The sequence below is a fragment of the Pogoniulus pusillus genome, chromosome 4 (assembly GCF_015220805.1).
Source record: "Pogoniulus pusillus isolate bPogPus1 chromosome 4, bPogPus1.pri, whole genome shotgun sequence".
Taxonomy (NCBI): domain Eukaryota; kingdom Metazoa; phylum Chordata; class Aves; order Piciformes; family Lybiidae; genus Pogoniulus; species Pogoniulus pusillus.
In genome coordinates this window covers 20,694,582-20,715,130 of record NC_087267.1, presented here as the reverse complement: position 1 = coordinate 20,715,130, position 20,549 = coordinate 20,694,582, and the positions used below count along the sequence as shown (strand labels likewise).

Below are 20,549 nucleotides of genomic sequence, written 5' to 3'. Positions count from 1 at the left end.
CTCCCTCTTAGAACCTTCACGTCAGGGGCCGCAGATTCGCCACTTACCCGCTTCGTGACGAATGTGCTGAAGCAGGGCCCGCGCCGCGGGGGCAGCAACGTATCCGCCGGCGCGCGGCCGCCAGCCCCGGGATGTCGCGGCCGGTGAGGAGGTGCGTGCGTGCGCGCGCGCGTGTCGGCGCGGATCGGGGACGGGACACGAGGAGTGCGGGATGCCGGCGGCCGTGCCGAGGCCGTGCCGGAGGCCGTGCTGGAGGCCGTGCCGGGCCGTTCCGAGGTGCTCGGGCGCCAGCAGCCCGCGCCCGGCGCTTTCTAGGAACCGTCGCGCGGCACCGCCGGCGGCCGTTACCTGCGGAGGGTGAGGTCTCCGCCGCCCCTCGGCGCTCTGCGTAGGCTGCTCGGGTAGGCTCTCTGTGCTCGGAGCCCTTTGAGCATGGTGTAGCGCGGGGCTTGAGGGCAGGGCTGCCGCTGCGTCCGTTTCAGCTGGGAAAAAGCGCGGGCGGCGGCACGGGCAGCTGAGAGCAGCCGCGGCGGGCGGTGTTCCTCCGTGGGTCTCTGGGGTGGACTTGAAAGTGCCTCCTGAGCCCCCACTGTGTACCTTTGGCAGCGCCTCTTGGGAAACTCGCCTAGGAAGGTTATGGAAAACACATTTCGAGTGCTCAGAAGTGACCCGGGAGTTAGTTTCGTTGATCAGTAGCAGCTCTGAAGGAGATTGTACATAAGGATAGTCCAGTGCTGCCACCACGGTATAACGACAAAAAGCAGGGATATTAAGAAGTAATAGGAGTTTAAAATAAGATCAGAAGTGGTTCCTAATAGCTATGCTGTCTTGGATGGCTGCGCTCAGAGCTGTGATCAGTGACGGATGTCCACATGGAGACCAGCGACAAGCGGCGTCCCTCAGGGATCTGGGACCAGAGCTGTCGGTTATGTTTGTCAGCAGTATGGGCAGTGGGACCGAGGCACCCTCAGCGAGTCTGTGGATGGCACCAAGATGTGTGGTCCGATTGACATACTAGAGGGGAGGGATGCATCCAGAGGGACTTGGACAGGCTTGAGAGGTGGGCTCAAGCCATCCTCATGAAGTTCAACAAGGCCAAGTGTAAGGTCCTACACTTGTGTCAGGGCAACCGTAATCATAGATACAGGCTGAGTGAGGAGTGGCTTAAGAGCTGTCTAGAGAAGGGCTTGGAGGTGTCAGTTGATGATAAATTCAACAGGGAGCTGGCAGTGTGTGCTTGCAGCCCAGAAAGCAACTGTGTCCTGGGCTGTAACAAAAGAAGTGTGACCAGCAGGATCGCAGGATGTCAGGGGTCGAAAAGTGACGTGCGGAAAAGACTCTATAACTCAGTAGTTATAAAGTAGGTATGTTTATTGCCTGCAGATGCACGGGGGATCTCTCCAGCACAGACGTGCATACCTGAAGCAGCGAGTCGTCCCACATTTATACAATGATTTCATCCCTATTCACAGGGTACCTATACATATTCACTACTTTAAGCCCACCCGCTTCCTCTTTGTATGTTGATTAGCTGCGCCTGCGTCGTGTTCTCTAGGAATCATGGTCAGGGGTCTTCTAGATGTGGGCGGTGATTTCTTCAAGATGTACTTTTAACCTTTTGCCTGGACCTTGGTGACCTTGTAGGTTTGCAGTATCCTTCTCGGTCCCTTGGTGGTCATCTGCTTCATCAAGGGGGCTTACTGAGGGGTGAATAGTTAATGACGGATGTTACCTGATTCTTCCTCTTTATGGCCTATCTTCCTAGATAACACTGGAAGGAATGTCTTTGTTTCTTTAACATTGGAGTGTCTTGCATTGTTACTTGTGAATCTCCTGTTAATCATTCTTCTCTATGTGATTCTATGTAATGGTCTATTCTGTGCTGTCTCTCATTCCCCATATCAAAAGGACCCAAAGAGATCATTGAGTCCAACCCCACTGCCAGAGCAGGACCGCACAGTCTAGCTCAGGTCACAGAGGAACATATTCAGACAGGCCTTGAAAGTCTCCAAAGTATGAGACTCCACAGTGTGGTGGTTTGAGTGTTACCCCCCCCCCCCCCCCCGCTTTGGAAATCACCCAGTCTAGACTCAGTGGCTCTGAAAATTGAAGCAAGCTTTTTATTTACAGCTTAGCACAATATACAAGCGGATATTTACAGTATATACAGTTATAGACAGAAATATACAAGGTAAAAGGTAATACAGAAACACAACAGCCCTCCCAGAAACCTGAGTCCCCAGGAGGGGCTCTCAACCACCCTTCCACCTCCCTCCCACTCCTCTACCTTACCTCAGATCTTGCCTTACGTTTGAGGTAGTTTTGAGGGTTGGCTAGGGGAGTTAGGAAGTAGGTGGATTAGTCACAAAGATGGCAGGTTAGGTTAGAAAGAGAAGTTCAGCCACAGCCCAGGCAGTAATTCAGTTTTCTATGTTTGTGTTCTTGTTCTTATACATCTCAGCAAGCCTATGAGTGAAGTAGACATCACCACTGTTTCCCTGTCACAGCCTGTAATCTAATTCTTCTCACCAAAGCATTCTAGCTAGCTTCAAACCAGCACACACAGCCTCTCTGGGGAGCCTGTTACAGTGTTCTGTGACCCTTACAGTGAAGAAGTCCCTCCTTGTGTTGAGGTGGAACCTTTTGTGCTGCAACTGACACCTATTGCTTCTTGTCCTATCACAAGGAGCAAGGATGTGGGAGGTGATTCTACCCCTCCACTCTGATCTTGTGAGACCCCACCTGGAACACTGCCTCCATTTCTGGTGCCCCCAGCATAAGCAGGACATGGAGCTGCTTCCAGAGGAGCACTACAAGGTTGATCAGGGGGATGGAGAAGCTCCCCTATGGGGACAGGCTGAGAGACTTTGAGCTGGAGAGAAGAATGCTCTAGGGAGACCTTTTACAGTCTTCTTGGTACCTGAAGGGGGCTTACAAGAAAGCCAGGAAGGGACTTTTTTTTATTCTCCAGTCCCTTCACCAGCTTTGCTGCCCTCTTCTGCGCTGACTCCAGCACCTCCACATCTCTCTTGTAATGCAGTATCCTAAACTGAGCACAATACTCAAGGTGTGTCCTCCCCAGAGCAGAGTCCAAGAGAACCATCACTTCCCTACTCCTGCTGGCCACAGCATTTCTAAACCAAGCTAGGATACCATTGGCTTTCTGTGACACCTGGGCACTGCTCATATTCAGCTGGTTGTCAGTTACAACCCCCAGGTCCTTTTCTGCCAGACAGCTTTCCATCCACACAGCCCCAAGCCTGTAGCATTGCATGGGGTTGTGGCCCAAGTGCAGGACCTGGCATTTGACCTTGTTGAAGCTCACCCCATTAACATTGGCCCATCCAATCTATCCATCTATCACATGTTAGTAAGTCGAGATGCTCAATCTGAGAAGGTTAATAGTGTATGTTTTTTTGCCACAGGAACAAGAAAATTGTTGATTACTCTCAGTTTGGAGACTTGGAAGATGATGGTAGGTGACATGCTCATGTAAATAACAGACATGGCAAACATGTAACCACTAAAGATGTAATACAGACTGGGGGAGGACGTGCTAGAAAGCAGCCATAAGGAAAAGGACTTAAGGATGCTGGTGGACAAGAAGCTGGGTGTGAGCAGACTCTGTGAGCTTGCGTCCTGGCACACCATTGGCATCCTGGGCTGCAGTAAAAGAGTTGTGCACCAAAGATGGAGAGAGGTGATTCTGCTGCTGCTCTGGTAAGATGTCACCTGAAGTACTGCATCTTTAACATCTTCATAGATGATCTGGATGAGGGCATGGAGTCAGTCATCAGCAAGTTTGCAGATGACACCAAGCTGGGGGCAGATGTGACTGAGTTGGAAGGCAGAAGGGCTCTGCACTGGGACCTTGACCGCCTGGACACATAGGCAGAGTCCAATGGGATGGGGTTCAATAGCTCCAAGTGCAGGGTGCTGCACTTTGGCCACAACAACCCCATGGAGAGATACAGGCTGGGGTTGGAGTGGCTGGAGAGCAGCTAAACAGAGAGGGATCTGGGGGTACTGATTGATACCTGCCTGAACATGAGCCAGCAGTGTGCCCAGGTGGCCAAGAGAGCCAGTGGCATCCTGGCCTGCATCAGGAATGGTGTGGTCAGCAGGAGCAGGGAGGTCATTCTGCCCCTGTACTCTGCACTGGTTAGACCACACCTCGAGTACTGTGTTCAGTTTTGGGCCCCCCAGTTTAGAAGGGACGTTGAGATGCTTGAGCGTGTCCAGAGAAGGGCGACGAGGCTGGTGAGAGGCCTTGAGTACAAGCCCTATGAGGAGAGGCTGAGGGAGCTGGGATTGTTTAGCCTGGAGAAGAGGAGGCTCAGGGGTGACCTTATTGCTGTCTACAACTACCTGAGGGGTGGTTGTGGCCAGGAGGAGATTGCTCTCTTCTCTCAGGTGGCCAGCACCAGAACAAGAGGACACAGCCTCAGGCTGCGCCAGGGAAGGTTTAGGCTGGAGGTGAGGAGAAAGTTCTTCACTGAGAGAGTCATTGGACACTGGAATGGGCTGCCTGGGGAGGTGGTGGAGTTGCCGTCCCTGGGGCAGTTCAAGGCAAGGTTGGACGTGGCACTTGGTGCCATGGTCTAGCCTTGAGCTCTGTGGTAAAGGGTTGGACTTGATGATCTGTGAGGTCTCTTCCAACCCTGATGATACTGTGATACTGTGTGATACTGTGATCCAGCTCTGGACCACTCAACACAGGAGGGACATGGACCTGATGGAGTGGGTCTGGAGGAGGGCCATGAAAATGATCAGAGGGCTGGAACACCTTGCTGCAAGACAGGCTGAGGGAACTGTGATTGTTCAGCATGGAGAAGAGAGAGGGTTCCAGGGAGACCTATTAATAACAACCTTCCAGTACCTGAAAAGGACTTGAAAGAAGGATGGAGAGAGACTGCTTACAAAGGCTTATGGTGATAGGACGAGGGACAGTGGTTTGAAATGAGAGGAGATTTAGTTTGGGTGTTAGGAGGAAGTTATTTAGCATGATAGTTGTGGAACACTGGAACAGGTTACCCAGAGAGGTAGTTGAGGCCCCATCCCTGGAGATATTAAAGGTGAGGCTCAGTGGGGCTCTGGGCAACATGGTGTATCACAGAAGCATTCTGTTTGGAAAAGGTCCTCAGGATCACCAAGTCCAACTGATATTCCTACTCTACAAGGTTCACCCTAAACCATATCTCCAAGCACCACATCCAAATGACATCCAAACACATTGAGGGTTGATGACTCAACCACCTCCCTGGGCAGCCCATTCCAATGCCTGACCACTCTTGCTGGGAAATGTTTTTTCCTAATGTTTAGTCTAAACCTACCCAGTCACAGTTTGAGGCCATTCCCTCATTCTCTCACCAGCAGCCTCCGTGTAGTGTAAGATGTCCTTGCTGAGTGCAGGTCATTTTTGCTCTGTGTACTCCTGATTTTCAGTTCAGTGAGTCATAAATAAGACTACAAAAGGGTGTGTTAATCCATTTTGTGTAGACTGAACATTCCTCTATCCACTCTGTATCATGATATGTTTTGGTTAGGGACATAGTCAAGTTTTGAGTTCCAATGATTAAAAAAGCAGATTGGAACCTGTTTGTTTTTACAACAGTCCTCTTATACTTTAAGCCTGAATGGGTGTTAAGCATTTTTCTCAACAGGATTTGATTTGATTTGATTTGATTACTTTCATGAGATTTTGTGGGGGGGCTTTTTTCTGTGCTGTTTGCTGGATCCCAGGAACTGTTTGAATTGGTATTGAAGGTCTCTTACGAATCATGTAGTTTAATGCAAGTTCTTAGTTTCAGGGGTTTAAAAGGCAGTGCATTACTTTTCTAAATTATAAGTGACCACTTCACAGAATCATAGGATGTTAGGGGCTGGAAGGGACCTCTAGAGATCATTGAGTCCACTTCCACTGCTGGAGCAGGATCACCTAGGGTAGGTCACAGAGGAACACTTCTGGGTGGGTTTTGAGTATCTGTGGAGCCTCTCTGGGCAGCCTCTTCTAGTGCTCTGTCATCTTCACAGTAAAGAAGTTTGTCCTCATGTTGAGGTGGAACCTTCTGTGTTCCAGTTTGTGCCCTTTGTTCCTTCTTCTAGTTACGAACAATCTGGTAGCACATTGGACATTGAAGCTTTATTGATGTATTAGTGATGCAGTCTGAGATAATTACCTTGTGAAAAAAAGTACATACCAAAGAGATCTCATGTAATTTTCATTTAAAATATGTATAAGAATAGTTTATAATGGTTGTGTCCTCTAAAAATAGAATTAATTTCAGGAATATTATCTTTGGTATAATTTTTAGTCTGTGATGAAATTAAGTGGAACAATTTCTTTTGATCACATGGAAGAATATAGGAAAACTCATTAAACATTGTTGCTGTTTTCTCTAAACAGATGAAGATTTTGCATGTATAGCTGCACCTTCAAGCAAAAAATCCAAATCACAGCTCAAGGATCCAAAGAAGGAAAAAAAAGAGAAGCCAAAAAAGCCACATAAGGAGTCGACTTGGTCACAAAAGGAGACACCTATTAAAAGGCAAGGAATGTTGAAATGTGATTAGCTCTATGTAAAAATGGATTTCAGTAATATTATTTGCTTTGGTGGCATTTTGTTTGTTTTCCCTAGAATTTTAAGCAGCTGAGAATAAAACCCTAACCTATTATTGTGATAATTTTTTCAGCTTTATTGCTATAACTGCATATCAAGGATAATGTGATACCCAAGTTGGGTAGTGAGCTACATCTGTTTTGTTACAGCTCTAAAAAACTCCCAACAAACAGCCTGTGTGGGTGCAGAACTGATTTGCTTATCCAGTCTTTTACTGGTACCTCTGCAGTGCAAAATAACTCATAAAACAGAAGCATAAATAAAAGTGTGACTCCTTGAAAAAGAGTCTGTTTAAGGCTTGATGTAAAATATTAAGTCATTGTCAATGAAAAAAAAAGATATTAATTGTTTAGGTGGTAAAGTTGTGTATAAACATAATATTTCAGTGTGGTAAAAAGAAATTCTTCACCATGAGGGTGGTGAGACATTAGAGCAGGTTGCCCAGGGAGGTGGTAGAAGCCCCATCCATAGAAGTTTTTAAGGCTAGGCTGGGTGGGGCTCTGAGCAACCTGATCTAGTGTGAGGTGTACCTACCCATGGCAGGAATGGTTGGAGCTTGATGATCCTTGAGGTCCCTTCCAGCCCTGACAATTCTATGAATCGTCTTTCTCTGTGGTACTGCCAGTTAGGAGTATACAGAATGTTTAGCAACTATAATACCTTTAGCTTTGGTGTACTTCTTTTTGGGGAAATAACACTAATCATAGGCTCTGGGCACCCCAATTTGGTTCAAGATCCTACTGCTTACTGCAGAAGGGGTTGGACTAGATGACCTTTGGAGGTCTCTTCCAACCCACATCATTCTATGATTCATATAATAGGCTATAAAATGTGTTGGAAAATGAATCTCTACAAGTATTTGAATATAAATAAATTCACTGAGTCAAAAGTAGATCTATGACACACATGTTGTTTTATTAATTTGCATGTTTGGTGGTTTTTTCCAGGCTATCCTTGGATGACAAACTTTATCAAAGAGATTTAGAAGTGGCCTTAGCCTTATCCATCAAAGAAAAATCTGCAAAAAACCCTGAGGTGCAAAATTCAGAACAAGGTTATTTTACAGTTCAATGCATTGCTTTTTATTTATATCTAGTGAATTCAGACAGAATGTATTTTACAGTGCAATAGGTTGAAAATCATGTTTTATATCAGGTCCTGGTAAGGAGATGAGGATTTTTAGGTACTGTCTAAAAATTCTTTGTCTGTTTTATGTTTTGTTTTTTTTCTGTGAGAAAAAATAACTTTCCTATAAGATCTTCCAAATTTACAAATTGATTACAGACAAATAAAGAAGGGTAGGTTTCTGTCACCTCATCCTCCAGTCTGTGTTGAGAACAATCCTCACTGTCAAGACACGTTGAGAGAAGACATGATAGAAAGCAGCCCTGTGAAAAAAGACTTGGGGGTGCTGATGGACGAGAAGCTGGACACAAGCAGACAGTGTGAGCTGGCAACCCAGGAGGCAAATCATATCCTGGGCTGCATCGAAAGTAGCATTGCCAGCAGATGGAGAGAGTTGATTCTCATTGCTCTGGTGAAAGCTCACATGGAGTACAGTGTTCAGGTCTGGAGCCCTCAATATAGGAATGACATGGAGCTGACAGCAGGTCGAGGAGCACCACAAAAATGATCAAGGGGTTGGAACAGCTCTGTTATAATGAAAGGCTGAGGGAGCTGAGGTTGTTCAGCCTGGAGAAGGGGAGAGCCTGGGGAAACCTAATAGCAGCCTTCCAGTACCTGAAGGGAGCCTACATGATGGATAAAGAGAGACTGTTTACAAAGGCCTGTGGTGACAGGACAAGAGGCAATGGCTTCAAACTAGGGAAGAGCAGATTTCGATTGGGTATTAGGAACAGGCATGTTGTTTCCTATGAGGGTGGTGGAGCAGTGGAACAGGTTGCCCAGGGAGGTGGTTGCGGCCCCATCCCTGGAGATAATCAAGGTGAGGCTTAACAGGGCTCTGGGCAACCTGGTCTAGTTGAGGATGTCCCTGCTGATTGCAGTGAGAGTTGGACTAGATGAACTTTGGAGGTCCATTCCAGCCCAGACCATTCTAGGATTAGCTATTTTAGTTTCTTAATTTCTTGACTGTTAATAACATAGGGGTTTATATACCATCATTTTTCATTCTTGTTTGTTTGCTTTTTGGATCCTAAACCAGGTAAGAATATTGAATCAGGAAATGAACAGAGGAGACCACTTTTATCCAACTGCAGCGTAGACAGTGAACTTTTAGGTGAGTTGATCTCATACTTTGTCATTTCACAAATAGCATTTGAAGATACATTTAAGTAGCTTATCTCTTTTTTTCCATTGGTTTCTGGTTTTCACTTACATGGGGAAAAAAGAGTCTTGAAGACTGAAGGATCCATTATTTTTTTTTCATAACAATTTTATCTCAGTCTTCAATTGGTGAAAGTTGTGTATTGCTGAATCAGATTTGTACAGATGACCAACAGTTCATTGGAAAAGCAACAGAGGTGATAATTCAAGGTGCTGGCTTTATTTACTTCTTCAGGACACTACACTTTACACTCAACTCCTTGATGAATCCGTAATGCTTAAGCATAAAATAAGTGTGTCCAAAGTATTTGCTGTGCTGTTTTTGGTTTTCTGAAATTTTGGTAGCTTGATTGATAACATCCACAACCAGAAATTACAACCAGATGAGAAGATGAGCCAGCAGTGTGCCCACGTGGCCAAGAGAGACAGTGGCATCCTGGCCTGTATCAGGAACAGTGTGGCCAGCAGGACAAGGGAGGTTATTCTTCCCCTGTACCTGAGCACTGGTCAGGCCACAGCTTGAGTCCTGTGTCCAGTTCTGGGCTCCTCAATTCAAGAGAGATATTGAGGTACTGGAATGTGTCCAGAGAAGGGTGACAAAGCTGGTGAGGGGCCTGGAACAGAAACCCTATGAGGAGAGGCTGAGGGAGCTGGGATTGTGCAGCCTGGAGAAGAGGAAGCTCAGGGCAGACCTCATTGCTGTCTACAACTCCCTGAAGGGAGGTTGTAGCCAGGTGGGGGTTGGTTTCTTCTCCCAGGCAGCCAGCAATAGAACAAGGGGACACAGTCTCAAGTTGTGCTGGGGGAAGTACAGGCTGGATGTTAGGAGTAAGTTCTTACCAGAGAGAGTGATTTGCATTGGAATGGGCTGCCCAGGGAGGTGGTGGAGTCAACGTCCCTGGAGGTATTCGAGCAAAGCCTGGATGAGGCACTTAGTGCCATGGTCTAGTTGACTGGATAGGGCTGGGTGCTAAGTTGGACTGGATGATCTTGGAGCTCTCTTCCAACCTGGTTGATTCTATGATTCTACGAGAACAAGTGCCAGTGATACACTTGTGTGTAGTACCCTTCCACAGGAAATTCTGGAGACTTGAATACTTGTTTCTTTTTGAGATGGAGAGTAGATTTACTGTGAATTTTAGTTTATTTGCTCACCTCCTCTTTTCTAGGTCTGAATCAAGTTATGGATGATGACATACCCGGGTTTGACTTTAGGCAAAGAACAACATCTAAAGTTGCAGCACATGAGAAGTCACTCACCATTGACAGTGATGACAGAGAGCACACTACTGACTCTGACCCAGAGGCTATACCCAGTAGGTTCTTCTCTATAAAAGTCCTCACCTTAGAAGCACTTTTAATATGATGCCTTACATCTAGTTTATCTTTTCAGTGACATGCATAATGCTTGTATCTTCCCTTCTTACTGAAGCATTTTCTTGTAGTACTACTGGAACCTCAATTGCACTTTGACAATAAGTTTAAGCATTGGAGCTTATTCATACACATCCCCCGAAACTGTTAACAATTACACTGCATTTGCTGCAGTACATCAACTAATTTCTTCTACTGACCTTGTCCAGGAAAGTTTGACTTAAAGAACCTCTGTTAATTTTTCCAGTTGTCTGGGTTTTGCATTCAGTGACTCAGGAGTAGTGTCAGATGTTAGCACTTTGAGTATTGGCTTTAACTTTATTTTAAAGAAATAAGTGGTCACCCTTGCTTCCTTCCTCCAGGTCTCAACTCTTAAAAAATATGCTGCATCCAATAAGAGATATCAGCCTAGCCTCGTGCTCTGCTTCTAGTAGCAGCCTAGTACTGAATTCCTGCAGAGTGTGAGGGATATCTCTCATTCCCTAGTGGTTAATGTGTTTGTATCCATTCTTTTATTCCTTCCTGGATGGAAATATTATTGGAAATATTTCTAAAATTGACAATGAAATAAAATATCAGGGTGAATAATGCAGGTATTCCTGTTGACAGAGAGCTATTTTCAAGATCTAGTAATATCTGGGATTTTATAAAATCTCTTTTTTACAGCTGAAACTAAACATAGTGTTTCTACTTTATGCAGCCATGAATAGGAATATGTAAAAATCAGAAGCCCTGCCAAATGCTTTTAACTTTTTTATTTTGCAGATGTGGAATATTGGTAATTCTACTGTTCAGAACATTGTTGTATGCAGTTTATATTAGAGCATTTCATTGTTCGAGTACAGAGCAAGAATTCTGTAGATACAGAATGTTTTAAGGAGGCTTTTTCTTTCTCAGTTCAGTGTATAAAAACTGGCAAATTTGTTTTACTGTATCCTTAAGACACCCAGGATTTTTTATGTCCACTATATGAATAGAAGGCCCTGGAGTAATAGTAAGTTTTATTTCCTTGCTGTAGGTGAGGAGTCAGAAGAAGATTCTGATTATAGTGAGGATGATGATGAAGACTTTGCTGTGAAAAAGCAAAAAGCTAAAGGAAATAAAAAGAAAACCAGGGAAAAGATGCCAACAGAAAGAGAGAAGAAAACTGCCAAAGCCAAGATTAATAGCACAGGTAAGTTTGTGTTTATTAATTTTTAATTCAAGGATAGCTAAACAATGCCAGTTCTACTAACCACTTGGTGGAAAACATGAAATATGCTCTCCTTCAGAGTTAATTGTTCACTGTGCCACTAACACAATTTCTTTTAAATAGCTTAAGAAGATTCTTACCATGTTGTTAATCTTGTGTTCGACTTGGTAGTGTCTTTTGTTTTCAGGCATGATTTCAAAACATGCAAATGAGTTTAAAAATTAGTTTTAGTTACAGGAAGAAATGGTTTGCTTTGTGTAGCTGACAGAATAATCTTCCTTTAGAAGTTCTGTACCTGGCACATCTTCAGGAAGAAATTGTTACACCAATTATTTTCAAACCAGGGTTGAAATTGCAGAGTGTAACAAGGACTGCTTAAATTCATGTCAGTCTAGTAACATCCCCCTTGTTTCACTCAGTACAGGGAGCCCACCCTGTACCATGATCTATCATTTTATGCAGTATGATGTTTTTTCTGCTGAAGAGTATGTTTCTAATGTCACTTTATTTTCCAACTAACTGTCACCTCTAGCTTCTCTTTCACCGATCGCAGAACAAAAATCTGAGCTAACACAAAAGATGTCCAGTTCTTCACAACCAATTGGGAGGCCTCTACATACATCAAGTCCAGTAACAGACAAGAAACCTAGATGGATACCCCCAGGTACCTGTAAGATTATAACTCTAAACAGATACAGGAGTTGACAGGACTTTTTAGCAATCTTTCCTAAAAGCAAGCAAACAAATAAGCAGTGTTTCAGAAAAGTGACTGCCCTTCTGTGGTGAAAAATATTCCTTTGGCAGTCAGTGTAAAAAGTAAAAGGAAAGAAACAGTATTTTTGTGCTTCTTTTCTTCTTCACTCTTTAGAGAGGAAGTGGTTGGCATTGGAATGGGCTGCTCAGGAGGTGGTGGAGTCACCATCCCTGGAGGTGTTCAGGACAAGACTGGGTGAGGCACTTAGTGCCATGGTCTAGTTGACTGGATAGGGCTGGGTGCTAGGTTGGGCTGGTTGATCTTGGAGGTCTCTTCCAACCTGGTTGATTCTGTGATTCTTATCTCTTTTTCTCACATCTTCTTTACATCCTTTCCTCTTAACCTCTTTTACTTTTTAACTCTTACCTCTTTAACTCCTTTATGTGGCGAGTTTAATAAAGTATTTTCCAGTGTGCATCAAATCTTAAGCAAGAGATTGTCGTGTGGCCACTTCTATCTTCCTAAGAGCTTTATTTATGCCTTGTATTTTCTGCATTATTATCTATTAGAAAGAAATTTTATTAGGAAAAATATTGGGATGCTTTAGCTGCTCTAGTAAAGCAAATGCCTAGAAACTTTATTTTCTTAAGGTGTTTGTGCATACTGCTGCTGATTACTATCTCTGATTCTCCTTCATATTTAATCTTCTATACACTTTCTGTTCATCTCCTTTCTTCCAAGCCATCTTTTCCCACTTGGAATGTTATTTAGGTGTGTAATTCTTTGTGCAGCACCCAAGAATACAGTGGGAAGAATTTATATATTTTTATCCAGTGTTGCTCCAGTGTGTTGCTGGTTAATTAAAACTCTGCACCGTCCCTGCTGCATTGTCTCCCAGACAGCCTGATTCTCAGTGACTATAGTGGTTTCTGTGTGCTTCTGTGGTGTTTTCTTCACACCTTTTTCCATTGCCTTTAAAATACTTTTTTGTTCTGCTGTAAAAGCTATAAAAAGAGAACAGTCATATGATTTATTTTCTTTTTAAATCTTCTTACACCTTCTTTTTGTTTAAAAATTATTTTCAGCTGCATCAGGAAGCAGTAATAACCCTACAAAACACATTTCAGTTAAGTCACCTACTCAGTGTCTTAGACTCGGCCTCTCCAGACTAGCAAGAGTCAAGCCACTGCATCCCAGTGCTACCAGCCAGTGAAGCAACAAGTGACAAGGTGCCACCTGGAGGAAAGGACTTGAGAAAGTGTTTTGCTTATGAATAGATGGTGAGCATCATCTGGTTTGGAGGACTGTTACTTACATGCTTAATACTACAATGAGTTTTTATTCTGCAGAGTGCTGGGCATCATTAAGTGCTACTGCATAATACTGCATAATTTAATCAAGGTGACATCTGTATCACAAGCCCTTTGATGTATTATACTCAGAAACATGTTTGTAGTACTTATAATTTGCTGATATTTAAACTCTTGGCATCAAAACCGTCTAGACAGCACTATGTCAGCTGTAGATCAACATCTCAGATGGATTCTTAACATAAATGAAAGTTACTGCTTGCAAATATTTCTTGCAAGAGTTAAGTTACCATTTCCTGGAAAGTTCATCCCTGATCTCTCAAAATCTGTTCATGTTTGCATTTCACATATGTGGATTTTAATGATTTTTTAAAATGTATTATATAGAGAAATGTATTTTAGAATGTTGTATTTTTTTATTGAAATAAAATAATCTATGTAATTAAATTAATTACATTAATTGATTTTACTGATGAAAATCACTACTAAACTTCTGACTACCAACCAACTGGCAAGTATTTTTATGTGTGCATGCGCTTTCTGGGAGTCTGCAGCATTTTCAGGTTCAGACAGGATTTTGCTCTGAGTTCCTCAGTCTTACCTGAGGACTGTGATATACCCTGTATAATCTCCTGCCTGACTTGGTACTGTCTTTTAATTTCAAGCTTGACTTCAAAACATATAATTCAGTTTAAAATTAGTTTTTGTTACAACAAGGGGTGGTTTGCTTGGTGCAGCTGGGAAGAGTCTTCCCTTGGAAATTCCTTATCTGGCACATTCTTAAGAAGAGATTGTTACACTGCTAGTGCAACTGTTAGTGGATTTTTTAAAGTGTTGCATGATATTTAGTGAGTAATGAGACTAAATTTTCGAATTTATGGGTCCACAATGTAAATAATTTCCTGTCTAATCTGCTACTGATGACGCAGCAAATGCATTTCTCCCCTCTATCGTTTAAGGGATCTGGTCACAACTGAGTGAACTGCATTAACAAAGAGCTATGTAGCCCTATTATGCAGAGCCAAAAGCATGGTGCTGCCCAAGGCAAAACTATGTCATGACAAATTACCTTCTTGCTGTATAGTATTTACATTATTAAAATTAATAAATGGGTATTTATTAAGACCAGTGTGCTTACTGCCTTATGGACGGAATGAGAAGGAACCTGAAGGTGAAAACCTGTTTCTCAGAAGCAAGGGTGAAGCAGAAGAAAAAGGAAGTATCTAAGAATAATGCCTGTGGTAGGTAGTGTGTAATACCTGTGTTGTTACTCTTTTTCCTGATTCTCTTTGTCTGTGCGTAATTACACAGCCCCTGTCTCTGTCATACAGAGCACAGCCAGCTGCAGCAAAGTAAGAAACTCAGAGCTGTGGGCCCCAGCATGGCTCATTGCAGCATCCCAATCCATTGCCTCCCCATTGTTGCTTCAGTTCTTTTCTTTCCACTGGGAGTGGTCACGTAAAAAAGCAGGTCCTTCACTGGCATCACAGGTCTCATTGTGTTAAACAGGCATGAATTGTTTTACTTTTATCTTGGGTTTTTTTCCCAGGAATAAATACAAACTTCACATGATTTTTGCATTTTCTTGCTACATGGATATGTATGTAGCATTGCAAAGTATTTTCTCAATGTGGTGCTTCAGGAAAATATTTTTGCAGCAGGTAGTTACAGTAACTACACTTTTCTCTCATTCTTTCATCCCATTTTTTTTCTTCTTCAAAACACACTCTGCTCTTGTGAGACCCCACCTGGTATACTGCATCTGGTTCTGGTGTCTCCATCTCTAGAAGGACATGGAGCTGCTGGAGCGAGGCCAGAGGAGGGCTATAAAGATGGTGTAAGGGCTGGAGCACCTCTGCTGTAAGGATAGACTGAGGGAGCTGGAGTTGTTCAGCCTGGAGAAAGAAGACTTTGGTAGAATCATAGAATCAACAAGGTTGGAAGAGACCTCCAAGATCATCCAGTCCAACCTATCAACCAGACCATGGCACTAAATATCTCATCCAGTCTTGAACACCTCCAGGGATGGTGACTCCACCACCTCCCTGGGCAGCCCATTCCAATGGCAAATCACTCTCTCTGTATGTCCTCCTAACATCCAGCCTGTACCTCCCCCAGCACAACTTGAGACTGTGTCCCCTTGTTCTATTGGTGGTTGCCTGAGAGAAGAGACCAACCCCCACCTGGCTACAACCTCCCTTCAGGTAGCTGTAGAAGGAAACCTTGGAGCTGCCTTTCAATACCTGAAGGGATCTTACAGCTTCCTCCCAGCACCTGAAGAGATCCTACAGGAAGGCTGGAGAAAGACTTTTCATGAGGGTGTTTAGCAATAGGACAAGAGGGGAATGGTTTTAAATTGAGGGAGAGTGCTGGTGGAGCGCCTGAGTAAAATGACTCTTTGTTCACCAGTATGGTTAGATGGTCATAGTCCGCTTTATTTCCATGATGCAGAGACTTATATGCATTCTTGCAAGAGGCCTGCTCCACCAAGATTGGTTACATATAGAGGGCACAGGGTTACAAGCATGGCATGGATAGAGTAATATACCATAACAATCTGAGGGTCAGCCTCTGGGGCTGGCTAACTACCCACATGCAGCTGGCACTCCACCCCCTGCAGCTGCATGTGGGGGGTGCTACCCAGTGCCTGGTATCTTAACTCCCAAGATGGACTCAAGGACACAGGTTGCTCATGTTTATCATTTCATGTCCAGTTAGCAAGAAATTCTCCAACAGGAGAGTAGATTCAGACTGGGTCTTACAAAGAAATTCTTCAGTATAAAGGTGGTGAGACTCTGGAATGTGTTGCCCACGGAAGTTGTGGATGCCTCCTCTCTGAGTGTGTTCAAGGCCAGGTTGGATGAGGCCTTGAGCAGCCGAGTCTAGATGAGAGGTGTCCCTGCCCACGGTGGGAAGGTTGGGTTAAGATGATCTCTAAGGTCCCTTCCGACCTAAGCCATTCTATGAAAGTGCTCTTTTATTTTCCAGAGAGACTGCACTCTGTCTAATCAGATAAATGTAATCTGGCTTTCATGCTCTATCCTTTTTGTTGTCTCCCCTTTCTTTTACCTGACAGACCAGTAACATGTCAGTGTAAACCACAAAGATGACAAACCAGTGTTACCACATCCTGTGATCCTCTATGCAGAAGCCTGCTCTTCTCATTTGCAAGCAGTTTGTCCTGCTATTTCAAAGCGTTAGTGGTCTGTCTCTGATTGTGTGACATCATTCTCTTGAGAGGAAGCCCAAAAGCTGTGAATAAAGCAGCTCTCACTTGTATTAAGTCTATTGCTACTGTGCTGAATCTTTCTCTCCTTGCACAGTAATCACCATGCTTGTGTACATTTTAAACAAGAACTTGGAGCATGTGCTGTTGCCATATATTTAGGATATTGAAAATCTGAAATTTCATTTTGTAAATCACCCCCTCACCCCAATTTGGTTTTATTTTAATGGCTTTTCAGTCTAGCTCTAATTTCTAAAGAGTGAAAACTGAATTTTCCCCAGCCTTAACTGAATAAGAACACAAAAGCACCTGCAGCTTGACTTACCCTGTAGAAGTCCAGATCTACATATTCCTTACTCTACTTACTTTCTGTCTGACACTCAAGCATGTCAATTCCTTTCACCAAAGTCATTTTCATAATTATAGTTCTTGGGGCCAAGTCAATTGCATGCCCTGGTGAGGCCACATCAGGAATGCTGTGTCCAGTTCTGGGTCACTAAGTTCAAAAGGAACCTCAGGGAGCTGCTTGAAAGTGGCAGGGCCATAAAGCAGGGCCATAAAGATGATGCAGGCAGTGGAACATCTCCTTGCTGAGGACAGGCTGAGAGACCTGGGACTTGGATCTTCGAGCAGAGGAGCCTTAGGGGTGATCTCATTCATGTTTGTAAAGATGTGCAAGGCAGTGTCAGGGGCGTGGAGCCAGGCTCTGCTCAGAGATATCCAATGACAGGACAAGGGGCAATGGGTGCAAGCTGGAGCAGAGGAGGATCCATGTGAACAAAAGGAAAAACTTCACTGTGAGGGTGCCAGAGCCCTGGCACAGGCTGCCCAGAGAGGCTGTGGAGTCTCCTTCTCTGGAGACATTCCAAACCTACCTGGATGCATTCCTGTGTGACCTGCTGTAGGTGATCCTGCTCTGGCAGGGGGGGTTGGACTGGACAATGTTTCAGGGTTCCTTCCAAGCCCTAACATTTTGTGATCATGTGAAATATGAGACAATAGATCTGATGAAACAGGAAAGACATGATATTTATGCACTTGGAGATAAACTACTGTGTAAAATAGAGCCAAAGATTATCTTACCTTTTCCCTCCTCGAATAGGTGAGATCTTACTCAAAGGTCCTTTTTAATTAATTCTTTTTTGACTTCCACCAAATCTGTGTAAATCTTTAATTCTGATAGTTTCTTTCCTTTGGAAGAGTTTTAATCAGAAGTTAGGTCCACAAGGTAGAAACACCTTGTGGACCTCATCTCAGCAGAAGCATTAAGACAGGCACACGTTTCTTGGAGTGCCAACAGGAGCTTGTAGCTGTGATGGAGATGGACGTTAGAGGGCAGCAAGTTAAATTATTCCAGTCCTGCAGAGCTGTGCTGTGGTTCGCAGTTGGATTTGCAGAGAGACGGGTGGCATGTGAGCAGCAGAGGATGTAACAGAGATAACCTACTACCATGAGATAGGAGAAAGCATGAAAGCAGGCACTGAGAGCATTAGCTGGTGGTTGGCATCATGGTTGGAAAGCTGCAACTTGGAGAGGGACCTGGGGGTATTGGCTGACAGTCAACTGAATATGAGCCAGCAGTGTGCTCAGGCAGCAAACAAAGCCAGTGGCATCCTGGCTTGACTTAGAAGCACTGTGGGCAGCAGAGACAGGACATGATCATTCTCCTGTGCTCAGCACTGGTGAGGCAACATCTGAGTGTTGGGTTCAGTTCTGGACCTCTCACTACAGCAAGGACATTGAGGGGCTGGAGAGTATCCAGAGAAGGGCAACAAGACTGGAGGAAAGCCTGGAGTACCTGGACTGTGAGGAGCATCTGAGGATGCTGGGAGTGTTCAGTCTGGAGAAGAGGAGGCTGAGGGAAGACGTCATTGCTCTCTACAACTCCCTGAAGGAAGGTTGGAGCAAGGAGGGGCAACCTCTTCTCTACTTGGTGTCAAGTGACAGGAATGAGCTGCCCAGGGAGGTGGTTGAGTCATTGACCCTGGACCTATTTAAGGGTTGTTTGGATGTGGTGCTTAGGGATATGGTTTAATGTGAATCTTGTAGGGTTATAGATTGGACTTGGTGATCCTGAGGGTCTTTTCCAACCTGGATATTTCTGTGATTCTGTGGCAAGAGGAAATGGTTCCAACCTGTGCCAGATGAAGCTCAGGCTGGATATTAGGAAATATTTCTTCACAGAGAGGGTACTCAAACACTGGAATATTCTGCCCAGTGCTGTGTTGGAGTCACTGTGTCTGCAGGTGTTCAAGCAGCTTGTGCACCTGGTGCTTAGGAATATGGTTTAGCATTGACCCCTCAGCACTGGGTCAAGAGTTGGACTGAGGTCTCTTCCAACCAGATATATTCTGTAGGTAGCTGTTCCTCAGGTCTGCTGTGGATGTTTTTGAATACATGCAGTATTTTGGCAAAGGCAAAATAAGGATGAAGACACTCAGGTGTACTGCACTTGAATCCACAATGACTACTACTATCAACAACCTTGCATTTACTTATCCAGTGACAGCAAAACTTAGAAAAGTAAAATTTGACTCTTAATTCCTATAGAAAAACAGTAGGTACTATGTAGAGGGCTGGATCATCTTTACTGCAACAACAGGCTGAGGGAGCTGGAATTGTTCAGCCTGGAGAAGAGGAGGCTTAGGGTAGACCTAAGAGCAGCCTTCCAGTACAGGAACATGATCTACAAGAAGGCTGCAGAGGTACTGTTTGCAAAGGCCTGCACTGATTGGATGAAGCACAATGGTTTGGAATTAAAGAGAAGATTTAGAATGCATGTTAGGAACAAGTTCTTCACTATGAGAGTGGTGGAACATTGAAACAGGTTGCCCAGGGACATAGTTGAGGCCACATCCCTGGAGATACTCAAGGTTAGGCTGGACAAGGCTCTGAACAACATGATCTAGTGAAGGAAGTTTCTGCTGACCATAGAGGGGATGGACTAGCTGAACTTTGGGGGTCCCTTCCAACTGAAGCAGTTCTGTGTTTCCTTGATGCTATAAAAGACATTGACTTTCTAGAGGACATGATGCATGCTAAAGCTCTGTCTCTGTGTGTACGAAGGCCTAGCAGATTCATCTGCCTGTGATTTTAATAATGTGTAGTTCTTTTGTAGGAGTTGGAACTCAACTCCATGCTAAAAACACACTCATTGATTGTGTTCACATGGCTATGCCGAAGGAACCATGAAGCCACTGCCAGCTTTGGGAAAGCAAACCAGCTGGTATACCTGAGATGAAGATCAGTAAGTGAATGCTTCTGAGCCCACTTTCCTGTCCTGTCCATGGGCCTTAGTGCTCTTGTACCTTGCCTGGCTCCTCCCACCCCTTCTATCTGCCCTTCTGAGGGATCCCTGCAGGAAGCATTGGGCACACACAATGGCTCAAAGCCTTTTCCACAAGTGTGCTCATAAAGGAAAGGCAGATGAGATGTGTTTGCTCACAGCTGACTGAATTTAGCCTACCTGCAGAGGAGCTGTAGATGTGGAGAGCTGCCAAAGTTCCTGGGAACATTTAAATCAGCAAGATATAGATAGAGCACTGAATAGTCTTGAAACTGTCATTTCAGGGAAAAAATCATGGTCTGTATGGGAGATATTTTCCCCTCTTGGTGTACGTGGCTCTGTGTAGAAAGTCTGATCCTCTTCATGTATCACTGTTGTGCTCCATCTTCATTAGCCCCAGCGAGTCTGTAGTAAAATAATAAGTGACAACAGAATGTGTGTTTTCTTCTGAAGCATGCACACTTTGGAACTGGAAGGAACTTGTCTCTGATCAGATCAGCTGCAGCTTCCCTCCCCCCCCCCCCCCCCCCCCTTTTTTTTTTTTGCATTGATTCATCCTTC

The 20,549-nt window shown here is 44.3% G+C and overlaps 1 protein-coding gene and 1 long non-coding RNA gene across 3 annotated transcripts; one reads left to right on the top strand and one right to left on the bottom strand.

The window, feature by feature from the left end:
• The first annotated feature begins 6 nt into the window (after nt 1-6).
• On the top strand, nt 7-14,599 carry RAD51AP1 (RAD51 associated protein 1). 2 transcript variants are annotated; one of them, XM_064142345.1, is made up of 9 exons: nt 7-151; nt 3,426-3,475; nt 6,407-6,548; nt 7,568-7,674; nt 8,785-8,859; nt 10,076-10,222; nt 11,299-11,454; nt 12,005-12,136; nt 13,252-14,599. In XM_064142345.1, the coding sequence occupies exons 1-9, from the start codon at nt 132-134 to the stop codon at nt 13,377-13,379; spliced, it is 957 nt and encodes a 318-aa protein (XP_063998415.1). In that variant the 5' UTR covers nt 7-131; the 3' UTR covers nt 13,380-14,599. The 2 variants fall into 2 exon arrangements, with proteins under 2 accessions (XP_063998415.1, XP_063998413.1); XM_064142343.1 differs by lacking the exon at nt 8,785-8,859.
• A 238-nt stretch (nt 14,600-14,837) lies between these two features.
• LOC135174797 (uncharacterized) lies at nt 14,838-20,388 on the bottom strand. The gene is made up of 2 exons (XR_010302091.1): nt 20,169-20,388; nt 14,838-15,371 (listed from the first exon to the last, which is right to left on the bottom strand). It is a non-coding gene; the product is annotated as an uncharacterized LOC135174797 (long non-coding RNA).
• Between the last annotated feature and the right edge of the window lie 161 nt (nt 20,389-20,549).

Coding starts and splice junctions, on each gene's coding strand:
- RAD51AP1 (XM_064142345.1), top strand. CDS start 132: ATGTCGCGGCCGGTGAGGAG. Junction 8,860..10,075: donor CGTAGACAGTGAACTTTTAG/GTGAGTTGATCT, acceptor CCTCTTTTCTAG/GTCTGAATCAAGTTATGGAT. Junction 12,137..13,251: donor ACCTAGATGGATACCCCCAG/GTACCTGTAAGA, acceptor AATTATTTTCAG/CTGCATCAGGAAGCAGTAAT.